This window comes from Scleropages formosus, chromosome 10 (genome assembly GCF_900964775.1).
Source record: "Scleropages formosus chromosome 10, fSclFor1.1, whole genome shotgun sequence".
Taxonomy (NCBI): Eukaryota; Metazoa; Chordata; class Actinopteri; order Osteoglossiformes; family Osteoglossidae; genus Scleropages; species Scleropages formosus.
This window is the reverse complement of record NC_041815.1, coordinates 16,770,663-16,786,139: the sequence shown is the minus strand read 5'-3', so window position 1 is coordinate 16,786,139 and position 15,477 is coordinate 16,770,663. Positions and strand designations below refer to the sequence as shown.

Here is a 15,477-nt window from a genome sequence, read left to right as displayed (position 1 = left end):
TCACGGTGTCAAATCCTAGGTGAAAAGGGCAGACAAGGAGATGTGTAAGTATTGTGGTTAAAGTTACCACATGTGCTCTCAGTTTAATATTCTTGCAACAAAAAAGCTGGTAATCTGATGAATGAAGGGTAAAACCTTTTACTTTTCCCGCATTCTCTGTTCCAACCAGTTTTGCAAACGAGAAGTCATACACACACTGTGTGAAGCCGCTTGTCCCAGGCGCTGTCGTAGTGGGAGAGAGCACTGATTTTATTAAAGAAATAAAGTTCATATCTGCACACTTGTGTTGAACGAGAACAGTCGGAGAGAGTTGGCAGTATCTGAAACGGGAGCTGTCGGTGGAGCTCAGCAGAGCATTCTGGTCCTTCCTGTCCTGACATCACCGATGCCCGAGCAGGATACTGCAGCCCTCGGACATCAGAGGTCCTGAAGGTTTGCTCTCTATGCAAATGCACGCCAACGGGTGGAGGACACCGGCGAAGGGAGAAATTTAACAGCAACTCTGACTCTCCTTCGACACATTAGGGATTCTCATCTTCCTTAAATGTGACCATGGGCAGCATATCATCTTTTAACAGTTAATTATGGTGACCCTCATTCGTACAACCCTATATCAAGAGGTAAGATGATCTCTTCGGTGCTGTCTGTAATTTTCATCCATTTGGAAAATATTTTGGTGTTTTGTTTGGTCCAAAAATAAATTCACCAAGTACGTCTGAATGTGTGAAACTGCTCGATAGTAGAAATGTAGTTCACTCAGTACTACATGTAATGCTTTGCGTGTGGACTTCACAAAAATTTGCATTACTTTTGTAATCTTGCTGAGCCTATCTTATTTACTTTATACTGGAAACACTGAATGAATCTGCAAGGGTGAGAAATTTTCCATCAGACAGTAGAAATGTCATCACTTGTAGGGCCTTGACATTTTGAACTGTCTGATCCCCGACTTCATAGCTTAATATGTGGAACGTGTTCATTTGTAGTGTCACTGAAGGAATACCTTAAAGGCAAGTAGCCAACTTGTGTTTGTGCATGTGGTGCGTGTGCTTTGACACATAGTTTAAGGCACGGTTGACTCATGCAAAATGATTAAAACTGGATAGGTTGCATCAAAGGCCTCATGCAAATGTGTCCCATCATTGTGGTGGGACCAGTGTAGAAAGGGATGGAGCACGGCCTTTTGTACCTCAGTGGCCCCGGCGTGAATTTGAATAATGTCCTCCTGCCTATAGAGCCTGGAGAAAAGGGAGATTCGACTACAGACGGACAGCCTGAAAAAATATTTTCGACAAGGTGGAGGAAAAGACAAGTACGGGGGGCTTTTCCGGCAGTCGGTGACACGTAGTCTACAGAGGGTGGTAGGACAGGAACTTTCCTCAGCCAATTTGAAATGCTGGAAGCTTGAAATGAGAAAAGAAGGCAAAGACAGAGCTACGAAAACTCAGAGCGACGGACACTCACGTTAAACAGACGAGAAAGTTCACGATGAAAAGATAGAGACAAAGAGATTGCGCGAGAGAGAGAGAGAGAGAGAGAGAGAGATTACATGGTCACCTGTGAATGATGACACCCTTAATCTTATGAATATTATAATAGGAACCGTGTGTAGAAGAAAATGTGAAAGTTGAATACATTAGAATAACTCAGAGATCATTTTACTGGTGATCCTGGGCCTTGCGTCTGTCTGGCCCTTTAGTAAAATCAGCTCTTTTTATTATTACAGATATTAAGATGAGTGGTGTCCCCGGGGAATCAACGGAATCCCATAATGAACAAACAGGTGAGTACAGCTGACTTTTTTTTTTTTTTCTTACTGTTGTGAGGTTATATACTGCGGTTAAAGAAGATTTAAGGTTAAGGACCTTAGATTTTGTTCTTACTAAAAACGTGTCTTTTTGTTGTGTTGAGTCGAGGGCTGAAATCAGTTTTAAAATTAGATTCTACTGTAGATCCATTTCTTTGTCTTGAAAGCTGTTTTTTTTCCTCTCTCTCTTATGCCACATATTACAATTCTTATTTGTAGAACTGACTAGGGAAATTATTTCAAGAGCTGTTTTTAACACTTAAAATCGATAACAAGAAAAACCATTGCATGACAACGCTTTTAAAAGTTAAAATTACTTTCTGAATAGTTTCGAGCGAAAAGTTTTCCTTACGTTTATAAGCCGCAGATTTTGCAGCTAACAAGAGAGATTTAGTAAAGAATTATTTATGCATGAATAAATGTTGCATTTCTTTATGCAACTCGCTTTTCCTTTTGTTTTTTATTTCCATTCTGTCTGGCCATCTGTTAAATAAAACCGTAGTAACTTGTTCCGTGTGATTCCTATGAACTCCGCTTCGCCATTCAATGTAAATTGCAAGTGAGGAGAAGCTCGAACTAGAGCTTTTGTTTTCGTGGCACGGCTGTTACGGCGCAATGTCATTTATTAGAAACCGCATTTTAAAAAAGGAGGAAGCGAGTGACAAAAGACCGCGTCCTTAGTTCAGGCCCGTTGACGACGTGTCGCAGGAAAGGGCGACGCTGCCGCCGTGCCGGCCGTCTGCGCCGGGCTGTGGCGGGAGGCCGTGGGCTGCGCTCACGTGTCGCACGTGTCGCACGTTCCGAGTGTCACCTTTATACCGACGGCCAAACCAATTTGAATGCACCTTTACGTTTCCAGAATTTCTGGCAGCTTTTTTTTCGTTGGTCATGTGATGTTCTTTCTCAGCGCTGGTACCGCTCCATCGCGTTTGCTTTGTGCCGCCCGCTGCTCCCAAACACATGGAGAGTCATTTCAGCGTTTCTAGGCTCTTACCCCCTCTCCTCATTCAACGGTAAAACAGTCCCAGACTGGGAAGGACGGGGTGACGCACAGCTAACAGCCTTGTTACAGCCAGACTGGTAAAGCGTATGCAGTAGATGCCACAGACCATCGGCAAGGTGGATTAGACTAATTCTCATGTGGAACCTTAGTGCGCTGGCATACAATCTGTGAAAAGATACAGGGCATAAAATAACATCAGATCCATCAACAATTTTGAACACATTTACGATCCGAAGCCACTGGTCCCAAAGCGAGCAGGAGCCTAAACCGGTAACACAGGGCACCAGGCTGGAGGGGGAGGGGACACACCCAGGACGGGACGCCAGTCTGTTGCAAGGCGCCCCAAGCAGAACTCGAACCCGAGACCCACCGGAGAGTAGGTCCTGGCCAAACCCGCTGCACCATCGCACCCTCTTTTCTTTAGCCACCACTTTTCTCCAAATTGATGTACAGCAGTGAGCTACTTACACTTGTTTACCCCTTTGTACTGTATGGCTGGGTGATCTCTATTGGAACAATTTAGGGTAGGTATCTATCCTTGATTAGGTTGATTAAAGCAGGAGGGGGATTCAAACCTGTGACCTCTGAGTCCAAAGGCAGTTGCTCTGACCACGGCAGCACCTGCTGACCGCCAGTAGCCTTGGGCAACACTGGGCGAATCTCCCCCCCATCTGGCCACGTTATTGTTTACTATCACGGAGATATGGTGATACAGGAAGCGAAGGCCCACGTTGTAGGCCGTTTGCCAAGAGAGCCGTGGGTGACCAGCAAAGAGGTGGAGCGGATCCCTCGCGGCCGACCCCCGACTCGGACGGCCGTATCTTTCCTCTTACTGCGGGCTCTTCACCTGGGGGCTGTAAAAATGCAAATGCAAATGAAATTGGCTCAGCAGGTTGCCATGGATACCTACCCCCACTAATTTGCATGAGCTCCTGGTTCCAGCACTGGGTGATTGTCCTTGGAGAAGGTCCATTTCCATACGAGGGCCACGGCCAGCTCACCGGTCACCGCAGACTTCCAGCACTCTCATTTGGCATTCAAATGAGGCAGAGTGCTTCTGTTAAACTCTCTGACTGATGACCCTGTGCCTTTTATGCTCCAGATGTGTCAGAGTTTAAGCAGAATATGAAGCATTAGACAGCTTTATGTAATAATCATAGAGCACAATTAAACAATATGTGCTCACAATTGTCCCGAATCGGGCCACCTCTCGAGCGCTGTGCTGTGAAAGGCTGAGTCAGCACAATCTCACCGCTACACTGTCACGGCAAAGCACTTTTCAGAAATACGAAACGGACCCTCTACTCCAGCAACAATAGTGCTTAAAGCATTAATTAAATGTTTTGAAAGTGCCGGAATCAGCAGCTCTGCCCACGGGACGTGCGAGATTGAGAGGAGACGCGGCTGCCCTGCAGCGGGCAGTGATGCGCAGCAGCGAAAAGGCCGTCACTGTGCACCCGCGAAGAGCTTGGCGTCGGCGAAGCAAATAAATCAGCGCTTCTTCCCCAAGCGCTGCCATGATAAGACGTCTCGGGGCACGCTGCCATCCGGCGGTCTGCAAATAGCGTCGTGGTTAGAGCTACTACCTTTAGACCTGAAGGAGGCAGGTTTGATCCCCACCTCTGGTTGTAGTAGCCTTGAACAAGGTACTTACCCTGAATTGCTCCTGTAAAATTACCCAGCTGTGTAAATGAATATAAGTGTGTAATAATTGTGACCTCAACATTGTAAGGTGCTTTGGAGAAAAGTGTCAGCTAAACAATGTTTCTGCTCCCAAGGTCACCTGTAGCGTCTTCTTGCAAAAGAGCGGCGCTACCATGCTTTCTTACGTCGCATTAGCACCCGGAAAATATGCACTTGTGACCTGCTTGATCACTATTTACACATTAACGTGTCCATTCGGCTGAAACCTTTGTCCAGGGACTCTGGCAACAATAGCTTCGTACACTAGGCTACTTGTGATGACTTGGCAGTTCCGGGTAAGGATCTTGCTCGAGGGTCCTGTAGCAGGAGTAGAGTGGTGACTCGAAGCACTATGCCACCTGCTGCCCCAAAGTGCAAGGAAAACGGGGATCGGAAGTGGTGAACAGTTAAGTGGCACTTATGGTATATATGTTAAGAGAAGGGTGATGTAAGCGCTCTGCTTGAAAGCGGACTTGCGGGATGTCACATCGATGTGTTGATGAAAGTCTTTCATTTTGCTGCTTTTCATGTTGTTGTGCTTCTTGCTGTCTTTCTTTCAGACGAACAAAACGGGCTGGAGTTTGTCAGACAGGTGAGCAAGATGGGGCGGGCGGCGCGATGCCTTCACCGGGCCCTTGGAAGGTGAGTCCGGGATGAAGAACGCGATCTCTCTTTTCAGATCAAGACGGAGGACATCAGCGACTCGTCTGACTCGGTGACATCGCACAAACCGTACGGCGTGGCTCGCGACTCCCCTCTGTCCGGGGGCCAAGTGACAGGGGTACGCCCCCCTCCCCGCTCATTAGACACCCCCCCCCCCAGGTTGAATCAGTGTGTTTTTCAAGCCCCGAGAGGAAGCGTCTAAACACTCGGATATCTCCTCAGGACCTGACTTCACTCCATCCGCTCCAGCAGCTGGTCCTGGTGCCAGGATCGCACCTCTCCTCCTCCTCGCCCTTCCTCCTTTCCCAGACGCAGAGTAGCCACCAGGGTGAGCGGATGCTGCTCCTCAGCAAAAGCTGTGCCGTTAGAGAGCTGTTGTGCCGGGCGCCATATGGACGTTGAAGGTCCTTAACTGGGACACACTCTGCTTCCAGGAATGCGTCTCGGTCAGGAAGTACAACACAATAATGTCGACTTTATATAATGCTAGAGGGTGCGGGAAGTACTGTTCGTTCTCTCTAATGTGGAGCATGAAAATTATGAAAACGGCAGCTATGAATATTAGTTAATGTGCAGCCACGGGATTTAGACACGTAAAATGAGACGAGTGAAACTGACGTCTTGGATTAAACGCTTGACCATTTCGCCTTGCGCTGACCTTTGCCTCCTTTCCATATGATCTTTTTTATATCCTGAAGCGTTGCTGCAGCCGAACCTGCTCCCTCTGCCTTCACCATCCCAGCCCAGCCTTCTTCAGCACCAGCCTGGACTGGCACTCCCTCCTCAGGTCCATGGGCTGAGTCCTCGGCACAGGGCGATCCCGCCAGCCGTGCCTGGAGAGCACTTACATCACGCCCAGAGCATTCATCTTTTTTACACACACACACACTTTACTTATGTGGGATGAGTCCCAATACAGCTGCTTAATGCTTAGCCTTCTTCTGCGCTATGTCCAAAGACTGGCAGTTCAGGGGAACTGGTGACTCTAAATAGCCTGCTGTGTTTGGTGTGTTTGTGCTCAGTTGTATAAATGGATCAATTATTATGGGTAGTTTAGTGTGGTGTATCTAGCACTGTAAGTCACCTTGGATACCGGTGTCCACTAACTGTTAAGGATCATTGTATGAGGGTGTGGAGAAAAGCGTCTGCTAAATGAATAAATGCAAATGTACGTCGTAGAAACGATGACGCTCACCGTATCACTTACCCTTGCAGACGGTGACTCGGAGCAGCCTGGTGAGCTCCTCTCTGGATGGCCACCCAGAGATGGCACATGTACAGGTGGGCAAGCACCTGGCCCCCCTACCACTGGATGAGCCCAATGACCTGGAGGAGCTGGAGCAGTTTGCTAAGGGCTTCAAGCAGAGACGCATCAAGCTGGGCTTTACCCAGGTACCGTGCGGACACCTCATTCACCGTACTGTCATCGTTATTCCAATCACTGTTCCGCTTTTGGTGGCATGGTCTCACAGCACCCGGGTGGTGCGAAAGGATGTGGGGTCGATCCCCGCTCGGTCTGTGTGGAGTTCGCATGTTCTCCCCGTGTCTGTGTGGGCTTCCTCTGGGTGCTCTGGTTTCCTCCCACAGTCCACAAACATATTGCTCAGATTCACCAATAGTGTGTGAGTGACAGAGAGAGTGTGCTCTGCTGATGTATGGATGAGTGACCCATTGTAAGCAGTGTATCTAGCAGCGTAAGTCACCGCGGTGAATAAGGTGTGTGGGCTCATAACACTACATAGAGTTCATTGGAAGTCGCTTTGGAGAAAAGTGTCTGCTAAATATATAAATGTAAATGTACTTGTAATTGCAATTAATCACAACAACTGCCAAAAATAATAACGTGTAGATGCCCACTGTTCATTAAGACACACATAGGCTCCCACTTTGGAATATGCCAGCCGTCCGAGGCTTGTCGTTGTCTGTCCATCCAAGGGTGACGTGGGCCTGGCCATGGGGAAGCTCTACGGTAATGACTTCAGTCAGACTACCATCTCACGCTTCGAGGCGCTCAACCTCAGCTTCAAGAACATGTGCAAGCTAAAGCCACTGCTGGAGAAGTGGCTTAGCGATGCGGGTAGGTCCCGCCTCCAAGTAAGGGGGTGGAGTCTGTCAACAGTCGACTGTTTTCTTAGGCCACTTTTAGACACACAGATACAGCATAAAAAAGAAATGGCTTGTGGCAAATCGTAATCCGATGATTTCTTGCATCTAAAAGCCGGTAGTGTGGTGGTTAGCGTTGCTGCCTTTAGACCCAAAGGTTACCAGTTTGAATCCCAGCTGCAGTACCCTAGAGCAAGATAATTACCCTACTTTGTACCGGTGAAATTTCTCAGCTGTATAAATTCTTATTTTCACAAAAATGCAAAAGAAAAGGCTCAGCTAAGTGAATTAATTTAAGAGGCCATGCTGACGAAGTATTATTGCAGTTAAAACAGAGATGGGTTTTTCTATCAGTTTAGCGCCAACAACACATTAAAATGATTTGTCTCCTATTTGAGCTTTGACAAGTGATATCATGCATAATAAACTGAAAGAAAGTAACTTTACCCATATGAAGGATGTGAACGATGGTAATGTTACATGCAGCAATATTTTTCAGCTAGTTGTGTGGTTTGTCTGTACGCCGTTGCAACGCACAGGGGAACGCTGTAGGTCATTGCTAGGAGGATGTTCTAACCCCCCGCAGAGACCGCCCCCTCTGATAGCATGGTCAGCACCACTGCTGTCACCCCCCTCGTGGAGGGCTTTGGGAGGAAGAGGAAAAAGAGGACGAGCATCGAGGCCAACATCAAGCTGACCCTGGAGAAGCGCTTTGCGGACGTGAGTCATGTTCCACCTACCTTCACCACAGAAGTCTTTCCTCTGGTGCGCTTCACCGCCAGCTCTCCGCTGAGTGTGCAGGTATAGGTGGCTTTAGCTCTACAGACAATGTATAAGAGAAGACGGTGCAATTTCACATAAATAAATGAAATGCGACCTGCGTGTAACTTTGAAAATTCATGATTGAACCTGCGGTAATGAGAGGATCCAGTGCACTGGTAGCTTGGAAGTAGCACTGAACGGGTTAGTATTGGACGCTGCCGGAGTTCTACGCATAGAGGGGTACGGTAACGTAGTCGAGGTCCGGGACCCAGGGTTCGGGATGAGCTCATGCTAATGTTCACGGTACAATCATGGTACGCTGTTTTTTTTTTTTTTTTTTTATCAGAACCCGAAGCCCAGCTCCGAGGAAATTACGGTGATCTCCGAGCAACTTTCCATGGAGAAGGAAGTGGTGCGAGTCTGGTTCTGTAACCGCCGACAGAAGGAGAAGAGGATCTGCAGCTCCGTTGCTGTGCCATCGGAGAAAGTCAGCAGCGCCACCCCCAGGCTGGTGAGGGCGTGTTCGCTTGGGCACAGTCTCCACCCCCTTCTCTCACCTGTCACAGCTTCGGAAGGTCACCAGAGAGGCAGAGCGTTTGGCTGCCGGATGAGGGTAATCGGACTGATACTGTGGACCTGTCCCCCCCCCCCCCCCCGCTTCCTCGTTTCAGGTTTCGTCTTCCAGAATTTTCAACCCCATTGCTGGAAATGGAGGTGAGTGTCACTGCGACGCCATGTAAAGTGTGCCAGCAGGCAGGAAAAACACAGGCCCGAAAACCGGGCGGCGGCGCACATAGCACCAGGGCATCCGGGTGAACGCTGAGGGGTTAATTTGCCTTCCAGTGCTGTCCAACTCCTCACCCAGCAGCCCCAGTCACGGGTCGTCCCCCACCGGGCTCACGTCCGGTTCTGGCAGCCTCACCTCACAGGGGGTCACCCAGTCGATCAGCGCCGCAGGGTACGTCACACCAACCTGCTCCACACAGAAAACCCACCACGCGCACGCACACACACACACACACACACACACACACACACACACACACACCCTAAATTCTTGTCCTACTAACACGTTCCCATAATCAAACACACGCTGTACACACACAGTCATACACTCAAAGCTGGCATTACTCACAAATACCCAGTTTAGATTTATTTATAACTGAATCTTTGCCTATCCGTTCCGGCCGTCTAAGGCACATTTTAATGTAAGTATATTAATTAGTTTCAGCGATGCAGATTTGCAGGCTGAAGGGTAACGTTTTGTCTGTTTTATTTTCTAGACCTTGGTATCGAGCGTGGAACGCCAATACGTATCTTCACTGAACGCTCTGAAGCATGATGTGGCCACTTTCTAAACATGCTCAGATATCGGTTGAAAATGAATCATTGCTATAGTGGTGTAGTACATAGAAGCCATAACACGAGGAAAGTTGTGTCTGTAACGTGGAAGCAGCGAACCTCCGTCTACAGCACGAAAGCAAACGCACACCAACGCGGAAACATTTCGCCGAGTGTGTGAATTCTCGAGAGGCCGAGAGTGAAATAGGGCGTTTTGCTCTGAGTTTGCGAGCGACCGGAGTTTGCCCTCGCCTGTACTATGGTAACCAAAGTTGTGGACACTTGTGAGCGAAAGCTGTGTATCTGACTTCTTTCAGACTATGTTTACAGTTGCATTCATTTAAGAATTCACTTTTTATGTCAGGATCTTAAGCACACTTTTTTGAAAATGCCCGACCATGTACATAGTGAGTGTTTTCACGGTAATTAGTCAGCAAAATTGTTCAATATTTGTATTTTTATACATGCCTTGCTGAGTGTATAGGCGGAAATGTGCTACTGGGCATTCTGAGTGTATTTTATGAAGAAATAAATGGTGCAAAAATTTCCCGGTGTTTTTTTGTACTTTGTAATCAGTAAAGTCAAATTGTGGCTCTTATACTACTAACATTATATATAATATTGCTACTACTGATAATTATTATTGTTACTATTATGAGTTGTAGTAGTCATCATTTAGTTGACACTTCTGTTCAAGGCAATTTGCAATAGATAATTTGACAGCTGGACAGTGCAATGATTGACACATTTATACAGCTGGGTTCCCCGCCTCACCCCCTACCCTGTTCTCCGGGATAGGCTCCAGACCACAGCGACCCTGCCGCAGCCGGCGCTGGACGAGCGCTTATTGATAATGGACGGATGGGTGTCGGATGGGTGGTAAATACAGCGATGAAGGACGCCACAGCAGGAGTGCGATCCGACCCAAGGACCGCGGGACTGAAAAGCGAGAGGCCTCCACACTAGACCGGCCGCAGTGTTGCGAACTTAGTCTCCACCGACCGGGAAGGACTGACTGACTGACTGACTGACGGACGGACGGAGGGAGGGAGGGAGAGAGGGAGGGACGGACCACAGGCGCTTCGTCACCTGCGCCAGGTTGTAATGCGCGGTCCCTCCAGCAGAGGGCGCCCGGCAGCGTGTGGTCGGTCGATAGTCTCTGCCCGAGCGGGGCGCGCAGCCGTTGACAAGCGGGTCCTCGCCGCTGCCCCCGTGGAGACGCCGCCCCCCGCTGTCCCGGTGACACCTGCAGTCTCACACTCGCACACATACGCACACGCACACACAAACGCGCGCGCGCAGGACCGACGCGTGCCCAGAGGTGCGGGACCGGCGGCGACCAGTCGTTTCGCTCCGGCAGCGGCGGGGTGGCTGGAGGCGGGCTATCGCGCGCCGGCCGCGGGCTCGGGAGCGGAACATGCGGGCGAGACGTGATGGGAGCGAGCGCGCATCTGCACTCCAGGTACCGACAGGGAGCGACGGTCGCCCGCGGACTCGCGCTTCGGAGATCTGGGCTCGCGACTGCCGCGCGATGAAGGGACGGTGCCGGTGTGACGGCGACGTTACGCCACCCCCCCACCCCCCCGCTGCGCCGCCGGCGGCCTCGATCTGCAGTGTTTACGAGCTGCGTGTTTTTATCCGGACCCGTGTCGATCCGTGTTCGGTGCGTTTTCCCCACAGCTGCACGTCTGCATCATTCACTGCGCAGTGTGACGGAATACAGAAAATAAGTCTTAAGTCGCAGATGACACGTTATTAAACAATTAATGAACCGACTTTGGATCGGGTTGAGCACAAGTTGCCTTCCTTTAGCTGTAAAAGTCAGGTTTGTGCCGTCCGATAATAATATGGCAAAAGAGGAGAAGCGTTTGTTGAACATATTCCGTTGCCTAGCAACATCATCTCTCCTGTGCGCAATCAACACAAAGGACTGGGTGGATCTGGGCCTCTGAGCGCAGTTTTCCCTTAGCTGGGCCCCAAGAAAGGATGTTGTTTGACCAGGCTGTGACCGCAGACGCCCGCGTGTCCCAGTGACCCCAGCGCGACGGCCGGTGCCCCTCCGACAGCATGGCCCCCCACCTACATCGTTTTTCCGCTCGCGTTACGCAAGGCCCCTGCAGCTGCTCAGATCGCCCTTTCTCCACAACTTCGCAAACTCCATCTGACTAGATGTTTGTATTTATTTGGCCTTCGGTGAGTTATTTTCCCAGAAATACAGAAATCCAAACCGGAAGTGGGTTTGGCAGCAGTTTAACTACTGAACCCATGCAGGTTAGCGGTTCGAGTCCAAAGAGAATAAGTGCTTCAGTGATTTGAAGGCATGTGCTTTAAAGGAATCACTGTCGCAGGTGGCTAAAATGTCAGCTGACTTGGATGAGCATGTTTCCGTAGAGAACAAGACATTTTGTGTTGTGCTTGAGTAGCCTGTGCAACAGTTGCCTCAAAATAACATGCCGTGGAGTGAGAGCTGTGCAAGAAGACTTTGAGTCCCAGGACCTTTGGACCAGTTTTGACATCTCACAGGGTGTGGGTGCAGGATGTCACACGATCTCCAGACATGGGACGGCCTGCTCGAGAATAAGAGTAGACCTATTTCCCAATTCCAGCAGCAGGGAGGTGTGGGCCAGGGAGCTGGTCCTGGTTCTGATGGGACAAGTGCAGAGGCACACAGAGCAGCTCCTGCAGAAGCGCTACGGTGTAAAGACTCTACTGACCTCTCACGTGTCACTGGGGCTCTTGATTCGTTCTATTGGGAACGTAAAGTAAGTAATCTCATGTGAGATGCAGGAAGGGCAAAATGTGAGGCAGCTAATTTAGTAAATCAGCAGCGATGAGCCTGAAAGAACAATTTCTCACACTGGTTTTGTGATGGATGATGCAGTTCTTGTTTTTATTTTTGTTGACTCAGCGGAGACATGACCTCGTTGGTCCTCCAAGTGTGCATCTGCTTGACGGGTTGGATTACTCTCTACGTCCTGCTCTGTTACCTGAACGGACACCGTGGCTATGAGTGGAACTGCCGGCTGGTCACTCTCTTCCACGGTGTCTTGATTGTATGTGTGACAGCGTACATAGGCTACGTCGATGGGCCCTGGCCTTTTACGCATCCAGGTATGATAACCATCGTGCCCATTTATTGGCAGTCTTGTTTAATCATGCATGTCATGCTGTCAAGTTATAATGCAGCCTTTCGTTTTGATAACTATAGCCTGCAAGTGTACAGTTCAAGATCCTGTAATTACGTCGTAAAAGGATTTAAATGGTCAGAAACGACTTGGACGTAATTTTGCCCTCTCTGCTGTCACTGGTCATACCGCTCTAGAAACCTGAACTTGTGTAAAGACAGGCCTGTCTTTTTTTAAGCAATAAAAACCTATTAGATGTTGCAGTGTTAAGTCCCATTATGTCCAAACTCTTTGTAAAGTAGATCATCGTTTCTCAAGATGTGGAAATGAAAAAAAAATTTCTTCTGTCTGTTCATGGCAGGCACCAAGAACACACCTATGCAGACCCTGGCCCTTGCCCTCAGCCTGGGCTACTTCACCTTCGACATGGGTTGGTGCGTCTACTTCCGCACAGAGGGCCCTGTCATGCTAGCCCACCACTCCCTGAGCATCATGGGAATCCTCCTGGTGCTATGGGTGGGAGAGTCGGGTATTGAGGCCTGTGCCGTCATATTTGGCAGTGAGGTCACCAACCCCCTGTTGCAGACTCGGTGGTTTCTGCGGAGGACAGGTCGCTACAATAGCCTGGCAGGTGACGTGGTGGATCTGCTGTTCGTGATGCTCTTTGTCACTATGCGCATCGGTGTGGGTGGCAGCATGTTGTACTGTGAGCTGATCTCACCCAGGCCGCTGCTGGTGATGAAGTGTGGGGGCGTGGCTATGTACTTGCTCTCCTGGGTTTTCTTGGTTGACATCATCCGCTTTGCCTACCGTAAGTGCGGAACCAAGTACCGCCTTTGGCAGCTGCGCTGCAAGGGGGTAGAAGTCAATGGGCACGATAGGAAGAAGGAGTAAGAACAGCCATCAGAGATCAGGACTGGGTGGTTCTTCTGTTAGTCACCTCTGTTTTGTTTTTCCTAATATTGTAGGACCACAAATCACCGTGTCCTCTCCCATTACCTTGCATACATCTTATGGTTCTGTGGCATATGTCATGTTTATAGCATACTGGAGAAAACTGCTAAATATTCCTACGAGGCATACATTTGTTACTTTGATTATGTGTACAGGCTTCCCTGGCATAATGCACTCATATCATGAGAATTCAGACTTCTCTTACACAGCTCCGTCATTTCATAGCGCTTTGACCGCTCACAAGCGTTTCTCAGAAAATGGGTGACTTTTTAGTCGTTGTGTAAAACTATCATCTATTGTAATATTTGAGTCTTAAAGCAAAAAGGGTTTTAAAGAAAGTGCTAAAAAAGGGCAAAGGAAAGCCTTACCTATGAGTTTAAGACTTGAAATGATAGAACGCACAGAATTTACCTGAAAGGCAATATCATTACTAATGACTTTGTAGGTTGTAATTTACTTTTGCAAATGATACTTTAGGATAGTGCAGCAGAGAGGTGTTAGGAGCACTGAGTTATTGCAGTAATTTCATTGGGAGGATTGCCTTGCTATGTAATAATAGTAATAGTTCATACACACATTTTCAGAACCGCTTGTCCCATACGGGGCCGCGGGGAACCGGAGGGGACACACCCAGGATGGGACGCCAGTCCGTCGCAAAGCACCCCAAGCGGGACTCGAACCCCAGACCCACTGGAGAGCAGAACTGTGGTCCAACCCACTGCGCCACCGCACCCCCTCTTCTAATAGTTAATAGTGATAATAATAATAATAATAATAACAGTAGGGCAGCGCAGTATAGCAGTGGGTAACACTGGTGCTTCACAGCAAATGGGATGGGGGTTTGAATTTGACTCGGCCTGTGCAGAGTTATCATGCTCTCCCCATGTACATATGGGTTTCCTCCAGGTCACTGAATCTCTTGTGGGGAAAAAAGTAGTTTCAAAATTTACTCAAACAGTTCACAGGTACTGAAGGTGGCGCAGGAGGTAGTGCTGCTGTTTTGCATTGCCTACACTGTTTGGCCAAAGGTTCGACTCCAATTCAGTCTATGTGGAGTTTGTTCTCTCCATGTTCACATGGGATTTCTCCCGGTCCAAAGACGTGTGAATTGGTGACTGATCGTTTCCCACAGTGTGTGTCAGTGAACGAGTGTGTGATTTCCCTACTGTGGATGGGAATTCTTGCATTCTGAACTTGGTTTAGAATTGGATTTTCTACGTGTTTTAAAAATAAGGCATTAATTTTGCGTGTTGGTGGGAAAATAGATTAACTTTTTGTTGCTGAGTAATGCACTACTTATTTTTGCCATTTAAATTATGATAATTAAGAGTTTGTTTCAGGAGAATTCACCTGAACCGCAGATTTTCAGTGATGAATTATGCCCGTTATGCAAGGGAAGCCTGACTTTGGGTACATCACACTCAAGCAATAAACAAAATGTACGACAGCATAATATTTAAAACATTTGATCTCTAACTGCCTTTGAGTTGGAAATGTAACTTGAACCTTAAAGGATTTAATTTACCTTATCTTTATTTCTGCTACCATTTATTTACTTGTGATTAATTAATATTTTATTAATTAATCATTCACTTCCATATTCCAAATATTACACACTGAGACTTTTGTATAAGTTCACCGGAAAACATGACTAAAGCCAAAACTAAATGAATATGTTATTAATGTGTTACAGAAAGCTGTAGTGGACGTTTATCTCAGTTTTTACCTGAACTCACTTTGTACGCTAATATATCATGTAAATATTAATTGTTCCTGTAACAATATTTGATATACGTGTCATAATGTGGTGTGCTTAACCTCCTTTGTATTTTTCCACTTTGACTGTGTTTTCTTACTATATTTTTAAAATATATGTCCCAAAAAAAACAGCATTACTCATGAGTATATAATGTAGCTAGACAGGACCGACCAGGCACGTTTGCGTAAGGGACACTATCGCTGTCATGGTCTTTAGCTACATGAAGCGTGACGATGAACGTGGCCTCTGTACGTCATGACGTTCCAATGACGTAATC

The 15,477-nt window shown here is 48.0% G+C and overlaps 2 protein-coding genes across 7 annotated transcripts; both read left to right on the top strand.

The window, feature by feature from the left end:
• Positions 1 to 136: 136 nt before the first annotated feature.
• LOC108928641 (POU domain, class 2, transcription factor 3-like) lies at positions 137 to 9,896 on the top strand. Of its 4 annotated transcripts, none has more exons than XM_029255265.1 (12): positions 137 to 620; positions 1,236 to 1,783; positions 5,054 to 5,085; positions 5,173 to 5,274; positions 5,379 to 5,484; positions 5,855 to 5,943; positions 6,372 to 6,548; positions 7,092 to 7,233; positions 7,846 to 7,979; positions 8,368 to 8,532; positions 8,693 to 8,735; positions 8,865 to 9,296. In XM_029255265.1, exons 2-12 carry the CDS (start codon positions 1,735 to 1,737, stop codon positions 9,101 to 9,103), a joined length of 1,278 nt encoding a protein of 425 aa, XP_029111098.1. In that variant the 5' UTR covers positions 137 to 620; positions 1,236 to 1,734; the 3' UTR covers positions 9,104 to 9,296. The 4 variants fall into 4 exon arrangements, with proteins under 4 accessions (XP_029111098.1, XP_018598190.1, XP_018598189.1 ...); XM_018742673.2 differs by lacking the exon at positions 137 to 620 and adding an exon at positions 9,305 to 9,896 and having other exon boundaries at positions 940 to 1,783; positions 8,865 to 8,979; XM_018742672.2 differs by lacking the exon at positions 137 to 620 and having other exon boundaries at positions 1,287 to 1,312; positions 1,727 to 1,783.
• Positions 9,897 to 10,493: 597 nt separating this feature from the next.
• On the top strand, positions 10,494 to 14,056 carry tlcd5a (TLC domain containing 5a). 3 transcript variants are annotated; one of them, XM_029255730.1, is made up of 3 exons: positions 10,494 to 10,601; positions 12,271 to 12,473; positions 12,849 to 14,056. In XM_029255730.1, exons 2-3 carry the CDS (start codon positions 12,278 to 12,280, stop codon positions 13,379 to 13,381), a joined length of 729 nt encoding a protein of 242 aa, XP_029111563.1. In that variant the 5' UTR covers positions 10,494 to 10,601; positions 12,271 to 12,277; the 3' UTR covers positions 13,382 to 14,056. The 3 variants fall into 3 exon arrangements, with proteins under 3 accessions (XP_029111563.1, XP_029111562.1, XP_018598285.2); XM_029255729.1 differs by having other exon boundaries at positions 10,494 to 10,824; XM_018742769.2 differs by lacking the exon at positions 10,494 to 10,601 and adding an exon at positions 11,720 to 12,124.
• Positions 14,057 to 15,477: the final 1,421 nt, after the last annotated feature.